This window comes from Dromiciops gliroides, chromosome 3 (assembly GCF_019393635.1).
Source record: "Dromiciops gliroides isolate mDroGli1 chromosome 3, mDroGli1.pri, whole genome shotgun sequence".
In the NCBI taxonomy this organism is placed as follows: domain Eukaryota; kingdom Metazoa; phylum Chordata; class Mammalia; order Microbiotheria; family Microbiotheriidae; genus Dromiciops; species Dromiciops gliroides.
Genome location: NC_057863.1, coordinates 344,537,801 through 344,561,908, shown reverse-complemented (window position 1 = coordinate 344,561,908; position 24,108 = coordinate 344,537,801). Strand labels below are relative to the sequence as shown.

The 24,108-nt window shown below is 37.8% G+C and overlaps 2 protein-coding genes and 1 long non-coding RNA gene across 5 annotated transcripts in view; 2 read left to right on the top strand and 1 right to left on the bottom strand.

Moving 5' to 3' along the window:
- MSL2 (MSL complex subunit 2) overlaps positions 1 to 3,695 on the top strand; it is a 42,533-nt gene extending 38,838 nt beyond the window's left edge. For both annotated transcript variants that reach the window (XM_043999193.1, XM_043999192.1), the window contains exon 2: positions 283 to 3,695. In XM_043999193.1, coding sequence (XP_043855128.1) covers positions 363 to 1,877 — 1,515 coding nt within the window. In that variant the 5' untranslated portion in view covers positions 283 to 362 and the 3' untranslated portion in view covers positions 1,878 to 3,695. The remainder of the gene's footprint in view (positions 1 to 282) is intronic.
- A 432-nt stretch (positions 3,696 to 4,127) lies between these two features.
- Positions 4,128 to 24,108, bottom strand: part of PPP2R3A (protein phosphatase 2 regulatory subunit B''alpha) — a 201,869-nt gene continuing 181,888 nt past the window's right edge. For both annotated transcript variants that reach the window (XM_043999189.1, XM_043999190.1), the window contains one exon: positions 4,128 to 8,989. In XM_043999189.1, the coding sequence (XP_043855124.1) occupies positions 8,863 to 8,989 (127 nt within the window). In that variant the 3' untranslated portion in view covers positions 4,128 to 8,862. The remainder of the gene's footprint in view (positions 8,990 to 24,108) is intronic.
- LOC122751938 lies at positions 8,858 to 12,044 on the top strand. Its single transcript, XR_006355809.1, has 2 exons — positions 8,858 to 8,991; positions 11,817 to 12,044. It is a non-coding gene; the product is annotated as an uncharacterized LOC122751938 (long non-coding RNA).

The window sequence follows — 24,108 nt, the reverse complement described above, 5'->3', positions numbered from 1 at the left end:
TAAAGGCATGGGGAAGTTGGCAGTAACATAGACAGTGGGCATTAAAAATTTTTATTTTCTTATTGATACATTTTATTTTGATTTCAGAAATTTCCCAGTTCAATATTGTTTGGTTTCCTAGTAGATTTCTTTTTCTAACTATAACCTGGTCTGGTAAACTTTAAGTGATCTTAGTTGTGACAAGGTAAATGGAAACTCAACTTTAATTCAAGCTCATGTCCAGCTCATATAAATTCAGATTTTGTTATACTAAAGTCTTCCTCCTTCCCTTTTTTCTCTTAGGAAATTTGCTGCAAGATCCTATTGCTCCCACCAACTCGACATGTCAACACTATGTCTGCAAAACTTGTAAAGGCAAGAAAATGATGATGAAGCCATCATGTAGCTGGTGCAAGGACTATGAACAGTTTGAGGAGAATAAGCAATTAAGCATCTTAGTAAACTGCTACAAAAAACTATGTGAATATATAACACAAACTACATTGGCACGGGACATAATAGAAGCAGTCGATTGTTCTGCTGATATTTTGGCGTTGCTCAAAGATGGATCTTTGCTTTGTGAGGAGATGGAAAAACCCTCGGATTCATCCTTTGCTTTGTGTTTGACACATTCCCCTTTACCTTCAACCTCAGAACCTATTAATGACCCTCAAGCTAGTTTATCCCCAGTACCCGAAAGCACACTCAATATTGATATCAGCAGTTCTGTTATTAATGGATTGCCCACTTGCAATGGGCTTTCAATAGATAAGTTTGGTATAAATATTCCTTCACCCGAACATTCAAATACAATTGATGTTTGTAACACTGGAGTTGACATAAAAACTGAAGATATTTCTAATAGCTTGCCACCTGTCTGCGACTCAGTTTCTCCTGACTTGTGTCCAGCAGGCATCAATATCTGCAGTTTCAGTGAAGATATAAAACCTGGTGACTCTTTATTACTTAGTGTTGAGGAAGTACTCCGGAGCTTAGAAACTGTTTCCAACACAGAGGTGGTTTGTTCTAATTTGCAGCCTAACTTGGAAGCTAGTGTATCCAATGGACCTTTTATGCAGCTCCCTTCCCAGCCTCTTAGCCATGTTTTCATGTCCACCAATCCATCACCTCATGGGATATCATGTACAGCAGCAACACCCAAGGTGGCAAAGTTAAATAGAAAACGATCACGGTCAGAAAGTGATAGTGAAAAAGTTCAGCCTCTTCCAATTTCTAGCATCATCCGGGGCCCAACACTGGGGGCATCAGCTCCTGTAACAGTGAAACGAGAGAGCAAAATCTCTCTTCAGCCGATAGCCACTGTTCCTAATGGAGGCACTACTCCCAAAATCAGCAAAACTGTACTTTTATCTAATAAAAGCATGAAAAAGAATTTGGAACATGGACCCAAAAAATCCCACCCTAAAGCCAAACCAGGTCTTCTGAAAACAAAAGATAAAGCAACAAAGGAAAAGATTCCTAGCAATAATGTTATGCCAGGAAGTCCTACCAAGACTGTGTACAAAAAGCCACAAGAGAAGAAAGGGTGTAAGTGTGGGCGTGCTACTCAAAATCCAAGTGTTCTTACCTGCCGAGGCCAACGCTGCCCTTGCTACTCTAACCGCAAAGCCTGCTTAGACTGTATATGTCGTGGCTGCCAAAACTCATATATGGCCAATGGTGAGAAGAAGCTGGAGGCATTTGCAGTGCCAGAAAAGGCCTTGGAGCAGACCAGGCTTACTTTGGGCATTAATGTGACCAGCATTGCTGTGCGCAATGCCAGCACAAGCACCAGTGTAATTAATGTAACAGGGTCACCAGTAACTACATTTTTAGCTGCCAGTACACATGATGATAAAAGTTTGGATGAAGCTATAGACATGAGATATGACTGTTAAGTCAGTCTATCTTCTCACCCTGCTCTGTTGGGGAAATAGCTACAGTTTTAAGGCAGCTATGGTTCTGTTGGTTTAACTTGCCGGAGCTCCTGCATATAGATCACTTGTATCAAGTGTTTTCATTGCTAAGTTATATGTGTTAGTGTCGGGGAAATAGTTTGCAGATAATGGAGGAGTAACCCTACAACTATATGTCCTTAGTTCTTACAGAACCTCATAGTTTGAGAACAAAAGCTGATGCAACTGATTTATACAAAATGATCTTTGGCAAGGAAAATAACATTAACCTCATTGTTTCTGGTCATGCTTTGTGCGTAATCAAAGTTTCTGATTAAATGTAAGGAAGTGGTATCTAGTCAGTCCATCAAGATTGTGCTAATTTTATGTGGAAAAGTAGCCATTAGCTTGGTTTTTTTTGGTGGGGGGAGGGGAGGGAGGGAGGTTGTGTTGCTTCCAAAAAGCCATCGATTTCTCCTGTTGAAAAGCTGATGTATCCAGCCCAACCTATGTGCTGACATACCATTTCTGATCATGAAAATTGGCTACGTGGTGTAAGTAGCAGTTCTTAAATCAGTATTATGAAAGAAAATTTGCCCCTCACTAGAAATGCTTTTAAGAAATCTGTCTAAGTAAAAGAACTGAAATTGTCAGCTAGATTTCAAACATTAAGCTGTTAATGCTGTAAGCTCTTCTAAGTTGAGCCCCTGTATTAGTTAAGTCTGATTAATTTCTGGTTTTAAAAAAATATATAAAGTTCTTCCTTCACTTTGAGCAATGTTCTAATTGGCTACATAAGGAAGTGGAGAAGAGCCATTTTATTCTGAAGGCAATCAAATTTAGATTCTACTAGGTGACAAAATAAATATATGAACCAATAGTTCATTTAGAAATTGGGATTTGTTTAAAATAATTTTGGAATAATGCCCTATGACTTGTCCAGATTTATTATACGTTATATTACTGCCATAGGCCACTTCTTCATTTTTTTGGTTTTTGTAACAGTTTCTTGCAACATACATTATTTTGAATATGGCTCTTAGTTAAAAAGGTGCTATTTGGTTATGAAGGCTTCTTTATAGAAACTTTAAAAACCGCCTTTATATGAAGCCTGTGTATTTTTTAGGTAGGTTTGAAAATAGGGGAATCTTCTTTAGAATGCTCTTTTGCATGTAAAGCACAAAATATGTTTCAGTTTAAATCCACCTCTTCCCTTTCCTATTCTGCTGGGGAGACAGATGAATCACAAACATTCTGTTGAAGGGAAATCTAGTCAGTTGCTTCAAAGAGCACAGCACAAACAAAAACAAGGACTGACTAGATTGTAAAGAAATGCCCTACTGATTTAAAAGAAAAGAAGAGTTGCTGTTTTGACAGCACATGTAAAGAAAAATACTGCTAGAAATTTTCCAATTTCTACTACGTCCACCATCTCAAGTGAGATCTGACATAACATTGAAGATATGTTTTGATTTGGCACACAGCATGTACAATGATGGTTACTCACCTAGTTCAAGAAACGAGGGAAAACCTTTGGACACAGAGCAGATGACACCTCCTTCTGTTTTGTAGTGTACCCTGGTGTCATTTTCTGTGAATGTGGTCAGGTAGAGTTGTTTCTGTTGTTGTTGTTGTTTGTTGTTGGGGTTTTTTTTTTGTTTTGTTTTGTTTTTTTTTTTTTTGTCTCTTTTGGTGGGGTGGGGGGCTAAAGCCATAGGAAGAAAAATGTGATGTATGTGTCCAGTATGTACTATTTTGTTTTTGTTTTGCAAGAAGAGTTGAACTATTTTTGATAACAAGAGTAAATGGTGGAAAATGCTTCTTAGTCGTCTTGTCTTTATTTGCTACCCCTAATTTCAAGATTTTATTTAAGTCATGTGTTAGCAATGTTTTATGAAAACTGTATTTGGTCAAAATTTGTAATAATTATGTTGACCAAAAATTGCCATATAATAGAATCTACTTTCATGGGTTGATGATTATAACTTAAAATGTAAATTAGTTGTTATTTATTCCAGAAATGATTATTGCAAAGAAAATGCTAGAAATGGACTAATTGGGATATTTTTGCAAGGCCCCTAGGTTTTCTTAATGCAGCTGATGTTACAACTCTAAATTGAGTTACCTGATTGTTTCCTAAATTTAATGTGATTCCCTTAGTTTCCTATTTATTGCTGCATGGGATGGTGGCAATTTGGAAAATGTGGAAACCATGAGTATGTGAGACCTCTGATTGTTGTGTAATGTTGAAAATGATTTCAGGTTGTTTTTAACACAAATTTCCCTTTTTTATGCTGGTATTCTCACTGCCACGTTTTTTGAAATATGTATTATGCCCTAAGTCTATCAATAAATGTTAGTTTTCTAATTCCATGTTGTAGAATGTTGAGGGCTTTGGGATGGTATGTACTCAGTGTTTTCTAATATGTAATTTTAGGAACAACAATTTGATTGCATCTTGTTCCTTTTTTATGGTTATATTTTGTTGCTTTTCTACATCCTGTGAATATTTAACACTGATGACTAGTGACTTAAAAGGAAGATAAACAACTGAAGAGGTCTTAAGTTGTCTCAGAAATTGTCTAAGAAGATCTGAAATGATCAGAAGAATTAAGTTGCTTTTAATGGCCACGGTTATTTACAATGTCACATCTTATTCCTCTGTGAGGAATATTAACTCAAAGCTTTATTTTTATGCTTGGAGGTAGAACTTTTGTTGTTTAAAAACTTATCATCATGCCTAAGTTCAAATTCCTATATATTTGATGGTAGGAGTTATAAGTTAAGAGGTAGGAAATATTGTTTAATAAAATGCCTCCTTAAAACTTGAGGAAAAGTAGATTTTATGAAAACAAATAGGCAGAAACATTCCATATTTTTGCACATGAAGACACCCAAATATACGGTGCTTTAGATTTAGAAATCGACAGTTCTATTTCTATTATAAACTGAATGTATAGCACTTTATACTTTTAAAAACTATTCACAAAACTTCTGAAGTAAATTTGAGAATTTGAAATCTAGATTAAAAAATTTTTTTTCAAATATGGATATACCTTATGCTAAACTAAAAATGGTCTGCAGGGCAAACAGCATTTATTTACATTTCTGGGGCAGGGTTTTAGGTAAAGGAATTGAGTACTTGACTGAGAATGGAGTGCATGTTATTGAGGGCCAGAAAGAATGTATTTGAATGAAGGTGTTTGTGATCAAAAGAGCTTTAAATTGGGAAAGGAGGGGAATGGAGAAAACTACTTATTTATATATTTTAAGCCTAATATTATAGAGAATTAACAGGTAAGACAGTTGTCCAATGAAATAAATAATTTGTAGATAGGATTGCTGCACTTTGTAAAACTGTTCAGTGTGATTGTAATAATGAAAAAAGTCGTTTTATAAAAGGGGAAGACATTGGGTTGTTTATAAGGTTCTGAGTGTGGTTCTTAGCAAAATTCTAAAATGCATTATTAAAATGTTGGTTTGTGAGCACATTGGGAAAAGAATAGTGATCAGCAAGTACCAATATGAATTCATTAGAAATAAGTCATGCCATTCTGATGTCTTTTTTTTTCTTTCATTCCTTATTTTTATTAGTTTAGACTAAATTGATCAAGGGAATACTATAAACAACAAACTATAACTGAATTTCAGCAAGTGTCTTATGATATGCTTGTGGGCAATATGGAAAGATTGTTAGCCAAGTGGAAGTTAGGTGGATTTAAAATCCAGAAGACCTGTGATTAAGGAAGGAATCACTGGGCTGAAGAAATGGTTCATTATTTTACCATAGGATGGGGTCACCAGTCTTTTTTCTGTCACCCTTTTCATTAGCAACTTGGATAGTATTTGCAAATGACACAAAGCTGGTAGTGCCAATGAATACAGGATAGCTGCACTTGGCTGACACATAGGAGAGGATTTGTTTTGTTTAGATCCAGAGGGGGGCAGAGTTATTAACAGTGATGAAATTTAGAAGCCACATTTTTGCCTAAATGTAACATTTGGAGCCATCCTAAAGAGGATCAGGCTGTCCTAGTAGGTAGGGTCCACATTAATAGATGATTTGACTATTTGTTGGGAATATTGTAGAAGGGATAGGTCATGTACAGGTTAAACTTAGATAACCTCTAAAGTGACTTCTGTTTCAGATAGTCTGTAGTTCCTTTAGTAAACATGCCTTCTTGCACATACCTTTATTTGATTTTCAAAAAGGGGAAAAACAAAGTGAATCAAAGATAAAACCATGCGTCCCTCCCATTCCCCCTCCCAACACATTTTCCAAGTCTGCACAAGTCACTCAACTTAATTGATTATATCTTTAGCCACTGTAAACACTACTCAAATATTATACAAAGAAATGGGATAAGATGCATGGGAAAAAGCCATAAAATTGTATTTAATTATTTGTAGCATAGCAATTAGTGCTATGCTCTTGAAGTTTATTTTGTGTTGCATAGTATTAAGACCATAATAAATAATAATGTAAGTATCATCAATTAAGATTTATCGGGAATTGTGATGTGATGTGGTGTTGCTAGTTCTGGAATAATGTGATAATCTTAGCATGATTTCTGTAGCACATAATCAAACAACATACTACCCAGTTCTACAGATTTCTTTTTTATGTTAAATAAGCTCTCATATTGTACATTTTATTTTTAAAATATGCCTGAGAGCCTTATAAATTGGAGGTACCTTAAAATTTTAATTTAAGAAATGTTTGTCATTTTTAATGGCATTGGCTGTTGTGTTTTTACTTACAGAATAAAATGCAAAATTACCTATAAATTATCTATTTAAAGCATAGGGAATTTAGTAGAGAAGCAAAGTCAAAACAAAATAGGCCAAATGAAGGCAAGAAACAAGCCTAGCTTGTATTATTTTAAAATATAGAACTGAGTTTTAATTTTCTTTCCTGAGTCTAAATGAAACAGTATATATAAGCCATTATGAATGTCAGATCATCTACACTACATTCATTTTCATTTCTAGAAAAATCAGTTTTATTACCCTTTATCATACCATGCAGGATCAAAAACAGTTGATTTCTTCTGCTGGAAAAAAAATTGAGGATTGTAGGTAAATGCAATTAATTGTATCAGGAAAAGAAGCAATAATCCTAGGGTTTTTAGGTTGCCACAGGTTTGTTTTCTCTACAGATGTCAGTTCTATTTTTGAGTTCCTTCTGGGGGAAGTAGGAATTTTTGGTAATGATTTCTCTTTTGAACTTAAATGAAAAGTTCACTTTCTAGTCACGAAGGGTAAAGCAACTAAAGAAATTGGAATTTAAAATTTTTATTTTTCTGGGTGGGGCAATGGTTAAGTGACTTGCCCAGGGTGTCACAGCCAGTAAGTTTCAAGTGTCTGAGGCAGTATTTGAACTCAAGTTCTCCTGAATCCAAGGCTGGTTCTTTGTCCACTGCACCATCTAGCTGCCCCTGGAATCCTCACTTTTGAAGTGTAAGTATGAGGAATTATTGATAATTCAAAGTTTTAATGATAAATACATTTTCTTAATTTCTCCTACATTGTTGCCTATGCTTTATTTCATTGTTCATTTGACCCTTCACCAAAAAGGGGCTGTGAGAGGGTAAATGAAATACACTTGATAACCTAAATAAAAACTAAACCTGGTTACCACTGGAAGTTTGGCAACAAAAGTTTAGGACAAAAGATGCTTTTGGCATAAGGTATCTTAAAAAAAAAGTTATCTGTAGCTTTCTATTAAAGTATATTTCAAGTCTTCATCATTATTTACTATTCATTATTATTTATTTTCAAGGTAAGACAAAATGTTATTAGATGTAGAATTTGGTGGCATTGGTTTTGTGGAACATTTCTTGCGAACATTCTCAACCACCTCCTTGCCTCCACAGGGGACAAACACAGGTTTGTTTTTCCTTATGAAAAGAATTAAAATTTTCATTCCATTTTCCTATGAAAGTCCAATCCAGAAATTTAAATGAGTAAGCTGTGGTTAAAAAAGTTTATTCATGTTGAAGTAATAATTGTAGGAGTTAATTTCCTGATGTCTTCAAGTTGGCTTTTTTCTTTCTGTCAAAGAAAACAATGGGTATGGGGATTCTGGGTAACAAAATTTGTTAGGTTCTAAAATTCAATAGTTTTCATTTTCTTCAGACATAATTATAGGTATATAAACTGAGATTACTCTCAAGGAGTCAGATTCCTGAAGTAGTTCATATCTTGAGTTAAGCAAATTTCTCCTTTTTGGAAATTATAGGTGCTATCAGGATTTTACTTCTCCCTTTTAATTCAGTCAAATGACCTTGGGGGAAAGAAATTTACCTAGCTTCAAAGAAGAGTTGTAACTCCTAGTAGTTCATAATGCTTGAGGATGAAGCCATTTGGCTTATTAATTATAAAACTACAATGGCTGAGTAAGCTGATCTTTGTACTGCAGTCCATGTTCGTAACTAAAAGAAATCCCTTTGCAATAGTTGAACACTATAACATATACATATATGTATACACATATGTATACACACATATATACACATACCCAGGGGACAAGTAGATTTGAGTCTTTTCAGGTTTAATTTTTATGTCTTAGTTTGCCTTGATTTTATTGGGGGGGGGGTGTGTGTGAGTGAACCATACCTATATTATGTTTACAGGGACATAGTGAGAAGCTAGAAGATATCACTTAATATTTTTGAACACTTAAATGTAGAAGAGCTCTAATATATTCAAGGGCATGCCACAGATTGCCATCTTTTTAGTGGTGATGTAACAATTCTATTCATTTCCCACATATTGTGGCATTAAGGAAAATTAATAGGAGGAAACTGGAAAAGCCCCAAATTAGAACGTACATTGAGACCTATTGCACAAAAACCATTTTAAGTTAATCCAGTGCAATTGTACATTTACAGATACGAAAGATTTTAAGTGGCAGTATACAAAATATCCTTTCCATGAGGAAATAAACTTTAAGATACATGTGTGCTGGCTTCACTGGGCTTGGCAGCTACTCTTCATCTCCTGAGTGAAGCTTTCCACATTTCTCCGAAAGGCTTGAGATGACTATTTTGTCCCCTTTGTTTCCAAGTTCAGAAGGAGGAACAGGTTCATCTGCTTCATATTCTTCAAAAGAGCTGTAAGAACAAAAACAACTTCTATTTTAATTTTTAAATTTGTATGTGGATTTTTGTGACAAAAATGGTATAAATAGTGAAATAATGAAATAACTATGCAAATCTCGTGGGAAAATATTCATATCACAGATCCTGTTTTCTGATAACTGGTTTTTGCTTTAGAGTTTACAGAATATTCACGTAACTGTCATTTGATTCCTAATAACTTTGTACATAATAAATAAGGAACATATTTTACTTGTTGCAACTAATGTTGAACTAATGTTCAGAGACTTTCTTTCTGTCAGGTCACTTAGCTGGTTATGTGACAGCCAGAGTTTGAAGTGTGCGTGCACGCCCGAGCTTCAAATTGGTGTTAAGTATAGAACATGACAATTACAGTTAGGCTTACAGTTTGAGGTTCTTCGTTGTTCTACTTATATAAAAACTTACAAACTTTGTAAGATGCGGATCAGATCTTAGAGATCATCCCATTAAGCTCCTTTTTAACATGAGGAAAAGGAAGCCTAGAAACTCCTAAGGTCCCTAGGGTCATACAGTTAGAAACCACATGTCTAGGTACTTGCTGCTTAGTGTACTTTTCAATACACATCCCTGGCTGGATCTTTAACAGAAGTAGATATTTCTAACTTTCTCAAAACTAAAGTGCCTGTAAGAAATCAAAGTGGCCAATGATAAATAGTAGTGGCTACATCATAAAATTTAAAGAACTAGTGAAAATTGCCTGAAAGAAAGCTAATTAGTGGTCAGACTATAAATGCTTTTGCAGTGGAAGGAGGTAATCACTATTGCCACCTAGTGGTAACAACGTGAACTATAATACTTTATCATTCTTGACACCACTGAAAATGTAATTTGCTAAATGTTAAAACAAAACAAAACAAAAACACTAAAACACCACAAAGTACTGGTGCATATAAAATACTTATGGGTTAAGGAAGACTTTTTTACAAAAGAGATATTTGACCTGAATGGTCAGAGAGGGATGAGGAATGGTATATGTAAAGGTGGAAATATATAGTTAAGGATATACAGTAGACGCTTGTTTTGGGTTTTAGTATGAGGTATGAAAGGTTGTGCCTAAGTTGAACTTTCATGCTAAAGATCTGAGACTTCATCCTTAAGCAGTGATGTTTCATTTAAGATTTTTGAGCAGGAGAGTGACATGGAGTGGTTTAAAGAATATATTACTCTGCTTATTCATAGGATGGACTCATGCAACAGGGATGACTAGTTAGGGACTATTACTGCACTAGTCCAGTTATGAGGCACTGAGAAACAGACCTAGAATGCTGGCTGTGGAAATATGAAGGGACATATGTAGGAGAAAGTTCTTTAGTAATAGTTATGAAGCAATAATTAATAGGCTCTGGTGATTATGTTAGTAAAGTGTTGTTCTCCCCCTCTCCCAAAGCTTTGCTTTTTTTTTTTTTTTTTTTTTTTTTTGGTGGAGAAAGTCTGAGTTCAATTTTCATCTTAAATGTCACTTAATGTTTAACTGCAAGGCACTGGGGGAGACAACATGCTTAATAAAAGGCAGATGGGAATCAGAGGGTTTAAAATGCCATGCCAGGCTGAAGTCTCTGATTTATCCTAGAGGTAATATAAGGAGCCACAGAAAGGTTTTTGAGTATTTGATACATGTTTTAGGAATTTCAATTTGGTCAACTATGGAGGAAGGATTGGAGAGAAGCTGAAAGAATAGAAAAGGAGCATACTGAGAGTTTAGGGTGATGGTAAGATATTAAAATATAAATTGAGGGGCAGCTGGGTGGTGCAGTGGACAGAGCACAGGCCCTGGAGTCAGGAGTACCTGAGTTCAAATCCGGCCTCAGACACTTAACACTTACTAGCTGTGTGACCCTGGGCAAGTCATTTAACCCCAATTGCCTCACTAAAATATATATATATATATATATATATATATATATATATATATATATATATATATATATATATATATATATATATATATATATATAGGGGGATGAGCTTGAAAAGAAAACTGGGGTTTGGAGGGAAGGATCTAAGTGTCATCCAAAAAAGTGAAGCAGCAAATGGAGACCGTAGCTGCACAGAGACAATGTAAAAGCTGTGGAAAGCAATGAATTCTTTCAAGAATACACACACGGGAAACTGAGGAACAAACCCTTAGTGGAGAAGAAGGAAGTGGATGGATAGAATGCAAGTTAAAAGTGGTTAGGATTAGAGAAGAAGAATGGCAATATGGCTCGAGAGGCAAATCTGTTTCATTGATTATACTGCATTTTATAAAGTTCTGCTGGATGTCTTGGAATAAGGTCATGCCAGAAGGGATGTAACTGGGGGAGTCTCATAAGGAAGTTTTCATGGGTGCTGTGGGAGGGAGTAGTGGGAAATAAACAGAAAATCAATAAAAATGCTGCTCATTAGCCAGAAAGGGTTGAAATGAAATAAAACCTGAATTTCCAGTAGGCCAAGTCTATGTGTTTTTGTGATTTAGTCTAAGCTTTGTGGCCAAGGAAGGTCATGATTTAGAACATGGCACTGGTATGAGAAACAGCAAAATGGGTGTGGGGCCAGAGTGTAAAGGAGGACACCATTGAAAGGGACCCCAAGCTGGGGACAGAGTTAAATATAGCCTGATGGTGGTTAAGGGCCTAGGCTAAAGTTCAATAAACTCTTTAAAGATTAACTTTAGATGTTAAACCCTGGCCATGCTTTTTCTTTTCTTTCTTTCTTTCTTTTTTTTTTTTTTTTGTATTGGACAGGTGGTTCTTATAACTGAGTAAGCCAGTTTTTGTATGTGGGCCTTTCTTTGACTATTACCCCTGATTTCTTTCCACAGAATCACAAAATCTGAGTTGGGAAGGAACTCAATGGCCACCTAGCCCCTCTACCTGAACAGAATCCTCTGTACAACACATTTGACAAGTGGTTATCCAGCCTTTGCTTGAAGATCTTCAATGAGGAGGAAACAGACTACCTTCTGAAACGTCCTATTTCATTTATGGACACTGTTGTTGTTTGCAAGTTTTCCCTTACCTCAAGAATAAATCTGCCTTTTAAAAATTTATTTAACAATTTCCATTACTCCTAGTTCTGCCTTCTTAAGCTAAGAACAAATCTTGATTCCTCTTCTACATGGTTTACTCTTCAAATACTTATAGTTATTATATCCCCTATTTTCTTCAAGTTAAACATTTCCAGAGTTAGTTAACCAAAGACCAGGTTTTAGCCCTATACTGTAACAGGGAGTGAGATTTTTAAGCAAAGAATTACGTTAAATTTTGTTAATCTGTCAAGCATTTGTGCTATGTGCTAGGCACTATGCTAGGTGCTCTCCAACTGCTATCCAATTCTCTTTCCTTAGTGGATTAAGTGCCTGCCTTATGCCCTTGCTCATCCCAACTTCTGCCCTCCTACTTGGGTGGAATGAAACATACATGTTGCTGTTTCAGATACTCCCAACCTTCCATTTCCTTAATCTGCTTAATTCCCATGACTAAGTCCATCTCAGCTACACAGATGGTCATATCCTCTGTCACTCAGCAGTATTGTATTCCATGTTGACAAGCTTTGATCATAACTGTTATTCATTCTATATTTCCTTATGCCCTCTAACTTTTCACCCTCACTGACTTCTAGCACCTCTACCCCTGAGTTTTTTTCAGGCCATTGACCCTGCATGGATTACACTCTCTTCTCTCCTATCCTCAAACTAATTTTACACTATCCTTTTTCTTTTGCCCCCTTTGTCTTATTACCACACCCTGACAAACCTCGCCTCTTGATTATCCTGTCCCTTCATCATCAGAATTAGGACCTACTCTCTCTCTCTCTCTTTTTTTTTTAGTGAGGCAATTGGGGTTAAGTGACTTGCCCAGGGTCACACAGCTAGTAAGTGTTAAGTGTCTGAGGCCGAATTTGAACTGAGGTCCTGGCTCCAGGGCCAGTGCTCTATCCACTGTGCCACCTAGCCGCCCCAGGACCTACTCTCTCTTATCTTTGATCTCCTGATTTGTTCTTTCCCTGATGTCTACAAACATAACCGCATCTCTCCCCCAATCCTTAAACTTACTTGATTTTTCTATCTGCTGTATCTCTAAGTAGTCATTTCTCCTTCCCAGCACTCAGCACAGTATAGGCACTTAATAAATGCTCATTGAATTGTTAGTGGCTAAACTTCTTGAGGAAGCTTCATGTGTCTCTATACCTTCTTCTTTCAGTTATGTATAAATAAATCTTTCCCTTGGCAGTCTGGCTTCTGATTCTATCACCTTAACTGTTCTCCGAGGTTAGCACTTATCTCTTATTGCCAAATCTAATGACCTTTTCTTAATCTTTATCCTTCTTGACCTATGTAGCATTTGACACTGGATTCCTTCTCTCTGGGCTTTTGGAACACTGCTCTATCTCAGTCTCCTTTACTGGTTCTTCGTGTCACACTTAGTAGCTATAGCCTCCGTGGCTCTGTCTTAGGCCCTTTTCCCTTGATACTATTTTACTTGGTAAGCTCAGCAGCTCTTATGCATTCAATTATCTCTACAAAGATGATTCTCAGATGTATATATCCAGCCTTATTCTCTCTGTGTCACATCACCAAATGCCTTTTAAATACCTCAAACTCAACATGTTCAAAACAGAACTCATCTTTTTCTTCAAACCCTAACCTCAACCTTCCTTTAACTGTTCTTAATTTTTTTTATTTTTTTATTTTTAGTGAGGCAATTGGGGTTAAGTGACTTGCCCAGGGTCACACAGCTAGTAAGTGTTAAGTGTCTGAGGCCGGATTTGAACTCAGGTACTCCTGACTCCAGGGCCGGTGCTCTGTCCATTTCGCCACCTAGCTGCCCCAACTGTTCTTAATTTTTAAAAAATTGACAAAAATCTTTTTTATTCCCTCCAATTAAGAGGAAAAAAAAAAGAAAGGGGGGGGGAAGCTTTTTTTGTAACTGAAGTGAAATGTACAGTCAAGCAAATACCCTCACTGATTGTTCAAAAAAATCTCATTCTGTACCCTGAGTATATCTTCTCTCTCCCAGGAGGTGGGTAGTATGGCTTATCATTTGACCTCTGGAATTGTGGCTGGTCATTACAATGATCTGAGTTCTTTATGTCTGTAAGGGCCAAATTTAGTATGGGGAGAGTTAATTGGGCGGCTCACTGTAATATTGGGGTAAGCAAGGAGATTAACAGCCTCTTTCAAAAAACAACAGAACAGGTTTTTATTAATGGGAACATTTAAAACACAAGAAAGGTTAATAGAACTAGGGACAATGAGAAAGGGAACAGGGGAAGGAAAAAAAATACGACCAGCTCCCCAGATGATTAGAATCTGAATCTCTGGGGTAAAAATGCCCCAGGTACCCCCAAACCTGCCTCCAACCCAGCTAGCTCCAAAGAGCTAGCCTTGGCTCAACAACACAAACTCACCACCACTCGGAATCCACAGTTCCAAAGAGAACCTGCTATGCAGCATCCCTCTCCCTCTCTCGTGCGTGCCAAAGTGAGACCTCTCCTCCCTTCTCTCTCCCAGAAGCCCCGTATCCCACACAGGGGCTGTCCACACACACACAGCCCCAGGCTAATTGGCTGGCAGCCCTGATGGACAGGACTAACAGGTGGCTCCACAAATGCAAACTGGCCAGCTTCTGGATGCCAAAGACCACCTGACTTGTCCTCACCAGGCTTCTCATAATGGCAGGGCTTCCCTATATGTCTTTTAGTTTTACTTGTATAAATTGTTCATCTAGTTCTGCTTGTTTCTCCCTGCATCAGTTTATACAAGTCTTCCTGGGTTTCTCTGAAATTGTCCCTTTCATCATTTCTCATACTGCAGTAGTATCAATCTTGTTTCTCTACCTTTACAACATTTCTCAGGCACCTCCTCTTTTCTATTCACACAGCTACCATATTGGTTCAGGCCGTCAATTCATTTCTTGCCTGGTCTATTGCAATAGTCTTTTTTTTTTTTTAATGATTAGTGAACAAGAAAATGAATTTATTTTCCAAGTATTTTCTTGAAAGTCTGAGCAAGCAAGATGACTTTCCTTGTCCTTAATCTTACTGCTTTGCTTTTGAGACCTCCCCTAATTTATCTGATTTATATCATGAAGCAAGGACTGTTTTTTTGCAATATTTAGCACAGTACCTGGCACATAGTAGGCACTTAAGTATCTTTGCAAATGTTTGGTCAGTTTATGAAATTACTGAAAACTTTTAAGCGTATCATACATAATTATGTTTGTACAGAAATACAAGTTAAGTATAAACAAAGCAATCCCATTAATTTTATGTAAATCTAGTTTGTGATCATATATATGTACATATACATATGTATGAAAAAGTTTTTCATTTCTGTGTTTGTGAAAAGATCAGTGAAACTGAATTACTACTTATATAGTACTTGAAGGTTTGTGAAGCATTTTGACATACATTATTTGATTCTCTCAATAACCTTATTGAAGTAGGTGCTATAATCCTCATTTTACAGATGAAGAAACAGTGGATTTGAACTCAAATCCACCTCACTCCAAGTGCAACACTATTCACAATATCACTTAACTGTTTCAGTGGCCTTACAGTTGGTCTTTCTGTACTCTAGTACAGGATCAAATCTGTAAACTGTTTAGCACTTAGAGCTCTTGATAACTTGATGCTTTCTTACCTTTCCCGTCTTGTTACACTTTACTCATTTCTCAGCTACTGTGGCCCCAAATCTCATCTCATGGGCTATTCTTTGCTCTTTATCTCTGCATCTGGTCTCTTAGCTTCCTTGAAGACTCACCTCAGATTCCACCTTCTGAAGGATTCCTTTTTCTGGTTCACTCATTTGTTAATCTTCCTGTCTGCTTTCCACACATTTTGTATAAGCCCAGTTAATGAAGTGTTTTGTCTGGCATGAGAATGGCATTAGGACATAAGCTCTTTGAGGGGAGAGATTAATTTTGCCTTTCGTTGTATCTCTAGCATGTAGCATGGTATTCAGGCAGTGGAAGATGTAAGACAGGAACTCTGGGCTAGATATGTCTATTTCAGAGTTAGATAGTCGAATCTATGGGAATTGATAATCAGGGAAAATATATAAAGAAATGAGGAAAGGGTCTAGGACAGAATCTCAGCTAACACCCATGTAAAAAAAAGGGACAGGGCATGGATGATGAGCCCACAAAGTATATCAAGATGATTCAGTCTTAGGAAGAGAACTAAGACAGAACAATGTCAAATCTCAAGGAATACAGAGTATTTAGAATGAAAGGAGTCAAGAAGAATGGGGCCTGCACAATGATTTGGGGGTTTAGCAATAAGGGGTCATTGGTAACGTTGGAGAGAGTAGTTTCAGTCACATAGGAATAAAGTCAGCTTCCAAGCGGTTTTTTCTGGAAGTTTGCTGTGAAAAGGAAGAGCCCTAGGGTGGCAACTATAACTCTCTTAAAAGTTACATAATTTGCAGGTGGCAGTGGGACCAGAACCTGACTGACTTGTAGTTCAATGGTTTTTCTATATTGCCATACTACTTATTTTATTTAAAAGTGAAGAAGCTGAATAGACAGTGTACAAGGTGCCAGTGATAAGAAAATGAAAAAAACCTGTCTGGCAACAAGAAGTTTACAGTTTAGGGGAAAAGGTATGCACACCACTGGAATACAGAGCAGTGCATAGGACAGGTTAAACAACCAAGAAACATCTGTGGAGGAAGGGAATTTCTAACTAGAATGGCAGATAGGAATACCTTGAACATCTTTTCCACTGATAAAGTGATACCAGACCAGTTTCTGATGTTGAACCATTTGACACTTTGCTGGCAATAACTTTCTTTTCTGGGATTTAAGTAGCTGTGATTGTAGCACTTGCAAGAGCATCTGTCAGGATGCATCTCTGTAGGGGTTGTTTCCCAGGATGATGGCTGTGGGCTGAAAGTATTACTATTCAAAATATTCTATGGTTCAGGGTCCTGGGCTGTCTCCATCAGAACTTAAGTAAATACAGTTGTTTTTTGGCCAGCCTGGCTTTTCTGCCCTGTGTGTGGCAGTCGTTTGGAATAGCTGGCCTCTTCTCCACAGGAGTTGTTCCCCTAAAGAGTGGCTTTAAGCACAAAGCAGGTTCCTTGCTTTGGGAGGTACTGCTATTCTCAAGGCTCTTGGCTTTATGGTCCTGGGCTGTCTCCTTCAAAGTCTGAGGGGAGACAGTGGCTAAATAGTGCTGGTGGTTTGCTTTTGGGCTGTTTTCTGTCTCTCCTTTGTGTGTCTTTTGTCAGGCTAGCTTAGTCTGTTGAGGAATAGGGAAGACATCCTGGAACAAATAGTGAATGACCTTCAAAGAAAAAGATGTCAACAGGCAGGGATGGTGGACATGTAGAGACTGTTCTAGGTAGGGAGATGGTGAAGAAAGCATGAAATGGCAGAAAAAGGCAGAATGACATCAAAGAATGACCAGGAGTCCAGTCTGGCTGAAATATGGAATCTGAAGAGGCAATATTATGAAATAAGGCTGGAAAGGTGGAAACTAGACTTGGGAAGCTGTAAATGGCAGGTAGACATTACCTGGAGGTAACGGGGACCCAAACAAAGGTCCTTAAGCACAGTACTAACTTGATCAGACCTGTGCCTTAGGAAGATTGTTTTGGCAGCTGTGGGAACAGTGGTTTGGAGAAAGGGAGGGACTAGTGGTAGGGAGACCAATCTGGAGGATCATACACCAATGTGGAAAATGTATACAGCAGGCAGTAAAACTACTTAAGTGTTGGTACTAAAATCTGATGGTAAAGGTCCACCCATCTCTGGCCCCATGTTGTCAGCTCACATCCACATGAAGTCAGTAATTCTGTGTGTGTATAGCACACTGGTATATAATACCAATGACCAAATCCTACAGATGAGGCTACTGTGGTTTTTTGTTTTTTGTTTTTTTTTTGGTGGGACAATGAGGGTTAAGTGACTTGCCCAGGGTCACACAGCTACTAAGTGTCAAGTGTGTGAGGCTGGATTTGAACTCAGGTCCTCCTGAATCCAAGGCCAGTGCTTTATCCACTGCACCATCTAGCTGCCCTACTGTATCTTTTCAGAGTGTTCTTGCCCAAAAAAAGGGCAAGATCTCCTTCCCTCAATTTGCCATCCCATGGCTTTCCCATGTTTTTTGTTTTTTGTTTTTTCTGAAAGAGCCTCTGTCTGACATCCAGACACACTAATTTATGGAGTTCTGATTTCTTTTGGCTTTCCTTAATGAATAATAGGTCCCATATCTTAGCCACTATGAGCAATGGGTATAATCAGGTTAAATATGATTTGCTCCTATTTCATGTGAGTAAAATAGTCAATAAGGCTGTTACAGAGTCCTTTAGATGCTTAACATGCATTTATGCTTAAGTTTTGTGATGTCTCTTTTAGCTGGTTTGTTTTAAACTTCCAGATGAAGATCAAGTGAAACATATACATGAAAGCATTCTGAAAACTAAAATGCTCCAGAAAGTTAAATTTAGATTGAACATAAATCAATTGCAAAAGTTCTACTGCACTGCCCATGGTGGTGTGGAGGTGACTCCAAGTTCTTGGAGGCAAGGCCAGCAGAACCTAAGCTCTTTCAGGTTTTACCAAGATGGAGAGCCTGCAAGTATGGTCCCGGCAGCAGACTTAGGCTCATTAAGCATAGAGAGACTTGTCATAAATAATCTCACCACTTAATGGTAAATTTTTTGGCTAGGGTAATCTGTGAAACAAAAATACAAAATGGCCCTCTGTCTTATATCGCCTCAATTCTGCTTCTCCAGTATAGCATTCTGGAAAAGGGGTAAAAATGTTAAGCATTTTGCATAGTTTCAGGTCATCTCTAAATGTTAACTTAATTCTTGGCACTCTTATCTGTGAGAACTTTGTCCATGAAAGTATAAAGAAGAAAAGACCCCATTGTGTTAACCGTTCTGTTAGTGCAAAAGGGAGTCTTAAAGGTTCTCCAAAAAGGAGTTTCCCATACATATGTGAAGATCATACATGATTACTTGATTGATGCAACAAAAGTAATCTTTGATCCTCTGATTATTAATATCAAATGAGTTATAATGTAATAAAGTGGAGGATGATCAGTATACAAACTTAAGGAAGAAAGATACTCTTTAGATATTGAAGCCCTCAGTCTTTTTTGTTTGTTTTCAGGGCAATGAGGGTTAAGTGATTTGCCCAGGGTCACACAGCTAGTAAGTGTCAAGTGTCTGAGGCTAGATTTGAACTCAGGTCCTCCTGAATCCAGGGCCGGTGCTTTATCCACTGTGTCACCTAGCTGCCCTGAAGCCCTCAGTCTTTAAACATTTGTTAAATAGCTACTATGTGCCAGGTAGTGTGCTAAATGCTAGGGATTAAAAAAACAACAACAGAAGGAAGACGGTCCTTACTCTCAAGGAACACATAGTCTAATGAAATCTTGAGGCAACACACAACTATGTACAGGAAAAGTTTAGAATTATCAGTGGAGGGGAGGCACTAGAATTAGATGGAATCAGGACAGGCTTCCTGAAGAAGGTGGGATTTTAGCTGGGACATGAAAGAAGCCAGGAAAGCCAAGACCAATGAGGAGGGGAGATCATTCCAGGGACAGGAGAGCCAGTGAAAATGCCCCAAATGTCTTCTGCGAGAACAGCCAGGAGGACGGCCTTATGGACTGAAGAGTACATGAAAGAGAAGGAATGTAAGTAAGAAGACTGGAAAGGTTGGGGGGTGGTGGTGGCACAGATTATGACAGGCTTTGAATGCCAGGTCATTTTGTATTTGATCCTGTAGTTGACTGGGTGTTACTAGAGTTTACAGACCTGGAAGATTACTTTGGCAACTGAATCCAGGTGTGAAATGATGAAGGCCTGTGCCAGTCAGAAGAGAGAAGGGGGTGCATTAAAGAGAGATTGCAAAGGTGAAATTAACAGGCCTTGGCAACAGACTGGATATGGGGGAGGGGTGAGTGAGGATGATACCTACCTAGGCTGTGAGCTTGAGGGGCTGGGAGGATGATGCCCTCTATAGTAACAGAGATTAGTGGTGGTGGGGGGGAGGGTTCTAGGAGGAAAATAATGACTTCAGTTTTGGACATGTATATAAGATGTCTGTCTACTGGAGATGAGAGGTTGGAGGTCAGCAGAGAAGTTAGGGCTGGATAAGTAGAGTTGAGAACCATCAGCATAAGCATAGAGATGATAATTGAATCCTTGGGAGAGTCCAGGACAGAGCCCTGGAGCACAGCTATCAACCTGACCTTGATGAAGATCCAGCAAAGGAGACTGAGAAGGGGTGGTTACACAGGCAGGAGGAGAAGCAGAAGAGAACCATGTGATAAACAGTGTCAGAGGCTATGGAGAGGTCAAGAAGGATGAGGATTGAGAAAAACGGCCATTAGATAGTACTTGAGAGACTGATTGAGTCTCTTACTGTAGAGAGTAGAGAAATGTGAGGAAAGGAAGTGGAAGCACCTGTTGTAGATGGCCTTTTCAATAAGTTTAGCCACAAAAGGGAGAAGAGATTTAGGATAATAACTAGCAGGGATGAATGGCTTAAGTGAGGATGTGGGAAACATGGAAGCAGCCCATAGACAAGGATAAGTAAGAGGGTGGGGATGACAGAGGGGCAGTCTACTAGAGGAATGTGGGGGGAGGCAAGGAGAAGGGCTGTCTCATCAGGTGAGACAAGTGACGTTTCCAAAATGTTATTTTCAGTTGATGCTTGTGATTGCATCAAGCTGTGGGACACTATAGAATCCCTATAAAAAAAACTCAGCTTGCTAAAAGTAGTATAGGGCCTGTGCTGCTTAGGACTTTGATGTGGGGCAAAATATTCCAGGGGATCTCCTGGGTGTGTTTCAACCCCTGACATCCTGGGATGAGGCAATCGGGTTGGGCCCACATGTGACTGCCTAGAGTGTCTAAATAGGAGTTTTGTGTTTTTGGTTTTTTTACTAATGTTGATGCCTTGACAGAACTTGTCATCTGTACTTGACAACCATCATGTGTTTGGGTGACAAGCTGTGGAAGCTGATTGCACTGCTAGCTAGGTGGCACCATAGTGCACACTGCCCTGAGCTTGGAAGCAGGGAGACCTGAGTTCAAATATGGCCTCAGACACTAATTACTGGCTGTGTGACCCTGAGCAAGTTACTTAACCTCTGTTTACCTCAGTTTCTTTATCTGTAAAAGAGGGATAATAATAGCACTTAGGCAGCTAGGTGGTGCACCGGCCCTGGATTCAGGAGGACCTGAGTTCAAATGCTGCCTCAGACACTTGACACTAACTAGCTGTGTGACCCTGGGCAAGTCACTTAACCCTCATTGCCCAGGCCCCCCCCCCCCCCAATATAATAGCACTTACCTCCCAGAGTTTCTGGGAGGATCTAATGAGATAAAATTTTTTTTAAAGCATTTAGCATAATGCCTGCACACTGCTATATAAACAAATGTTTATTATTTTTCCCCTTCCTTTTTTTCTTCTATTCTTCCGCCTTCTCCTGAACTGAGTACAATGTTAGGCATTACAGGACCCCGAGGCACCAATCAACTTGTTTATCCTCTAGTGAGAAAAATCATAGCTTCTGCTTCTTTCACCCAAACCCACATAATCATCTGGACTCTTGTTATTTTATCTTATGGAACTCCTGATCTGTTCTTCTCTTGATGCCTTTTGTTTCTACATCACAGATATATGAAATTCCTTCTCTCCTTGAAACAAAAACAAGCAAAAACAGCTGATACAGTGACCTTGTCTCGCAATGACAATACATCCTTCCCCTGAAGTTCCTCTTTCTCTGCTTAAAAGAGGGGGGCAAATTTCCCTGACTTTGGTACTGTTACTGGTTTTTCTGGTGACTCAGATTTCAGCTTTCAGTTATTTTTTATCTACAGTATTGTAGTCACTGGGTACCTTTTGTTCTGCTAATTTCACTCTAAATTATTTCATACAGATCTTTTCATGTTTCTCTGTATACTTGTCATTCCTCACTTTATATTCATCACCACTGGATCCTACAGTTTGTTCATCCATTATCCCATCCATATACCCCTACTTTGTTTCTGATCTTTACATCTAATGAAAGGTGGTGTTTTATCACAACTTTGCTTCCTGGTGTCCTTTGGTAAATACCTAATAGTATGGCTGCTGGGTCACATCCCTTGCTCTATTATTAAACATTTTCATGCTTGATTTTATCTCATGCTATATCTTATTGTATAAGAGGAAACATGGCTCTTTCCAGAAGACCATGCATATTTGGACACTGTCTTAAAGAATGGATGTTTCTTTGTCAAATACACAATACACAGTGAACAGAAGGCATATTCTTTATCCATTTCCTCACTATGTAAAATGTATTTTCAGGTTTTAATTACATTCATTCAATGGCATTTATGAATCCAGAGTAACCTTTTAGCAAATAGTTTGTTATTACTAAGAGGAAAGAATATATTAGAAATGAGTTTTTAGTATTGGACTGAAAATAGATCAGGCAGTCGGCTAGTGAAAGAGCTATCAATCTGATTAAGGATCATTGATCTATCAATAGTAATGGTTTTTGAAAACAAAACAAGAGAAAGGGATATCTAATTTTGAAATAGAATCCTAAATATTTAAGTTCTAACTTATGGGGAGGCTAGTAGTCTAAGTTTCCTGAACTGGAATCAAGGAATTAAATAATTTATTTTATCTCAAAGATCTCTTCCAGTTCTAGTCAAAATACTATTTCATCAAAACTCATTTTACATAAGGGGAAAACTGAAATGCCCAATTTAAAATTCTAGCTTCCCTATTGACTTTTTGGAAAATCTGATTCTTTGTATCTTAGTTTCCCAATTCAGAATAATCATACCTATTCTTATATACATCACTTGAAAATAAAATTATGTAATTATTTTGTTAGCTTGAGAAAAATGGAAATGGATGCTTATACAGGAATGTTAGAAGGGAATTAATTGCAGTATTTGTTTAATGTTTAAGAAATCCAAATGGAAAGATCTAGAGTGGATATGAGTAGGTTGTAGCAAATTACCAATGAAAAAAAAGCAATATAAAAGATCCCATTAAAGAAGAATAAGACCAGAAAAAGGGCCAGGTAGGAAAAGATAATCACAGATAGTCCTGTGTTCCCTTGGGAGTTATACAATATTAGGAATTTAGAAAAATGTCTCTAGCACATTGGGTAAATCCTGGAGAATAATGGGAAGACAGAGAGAATAATCTCAAGGATGAGAAGGTGTGAAAGAGTTAAATAATCCACAGTGTTTGAAGGAAAAGCCATATTATCGAGCATGTACTATTTGCAAAGCACTGAGGATACCGAAAAAAAAAAATAGGACTTGCCTTCAAGAAGTTTATATTGCATTGTAGGTAACGAAATCATTTGATACCATCTCCTCATATATCTTTACTCCCTTTCTTAGCCAAAGTCCTTTGAAAAAGGTGTCTTTGCTTGCTGCCTCCACTTCCTTTCCTCTTTTCAGCCCTTTGTAATCAGACTTCCCATCTTATCACTCACCTAAAACTGCTTGCTTCAAAGTTACCAATGATCTCAATTGCCACATTTGGTGGTCTTTTCTCAGGCTTCCTCCTTGTTGACCTTTCTGCTAAACTGGGACACTGCTGAGCACTCTCTCCTTTCTTAGTTTTTGCAATACTACTGTCTTCTGGTTTACTTTCTACCTTTCTAACCATTCCTTGTGAGTCTCTGTTAGTGGCCCATCATCCACATCATTCCTACCCCCACAATGGTAGGGATTCCTCATTGTTCTTTCCCGGGATCTCTTCTCTTATTCTACTCTACTAGGATTTATTGAGTTCATGAATTTGTTTTTAAGAAGTATTTTGATAACTGTATTTCAATACAATTGATTTTCTTTGTAATTCTTTGTATTTTATGCATTTAAAAATATTCTCAGAAGATGCCATGATATACAAAAAGGTGGTGATTTCATCAGCTTTCATAGGTTTTACTATCATCCTCCATCCAAATGATTTCCAGGCATATACCCAGCATTATTCTCTCTTCAGTTCTGCTTCATCTTTTCCTGTTGGGCATTTCAAACTTGATATTCTGGAGACATCTTAAACTCAGTTTGCTTAAAAACAACTCATTAGCTTTCCCCCTAAATCTCATCCTCTTCCAAATTTCCCTATTTC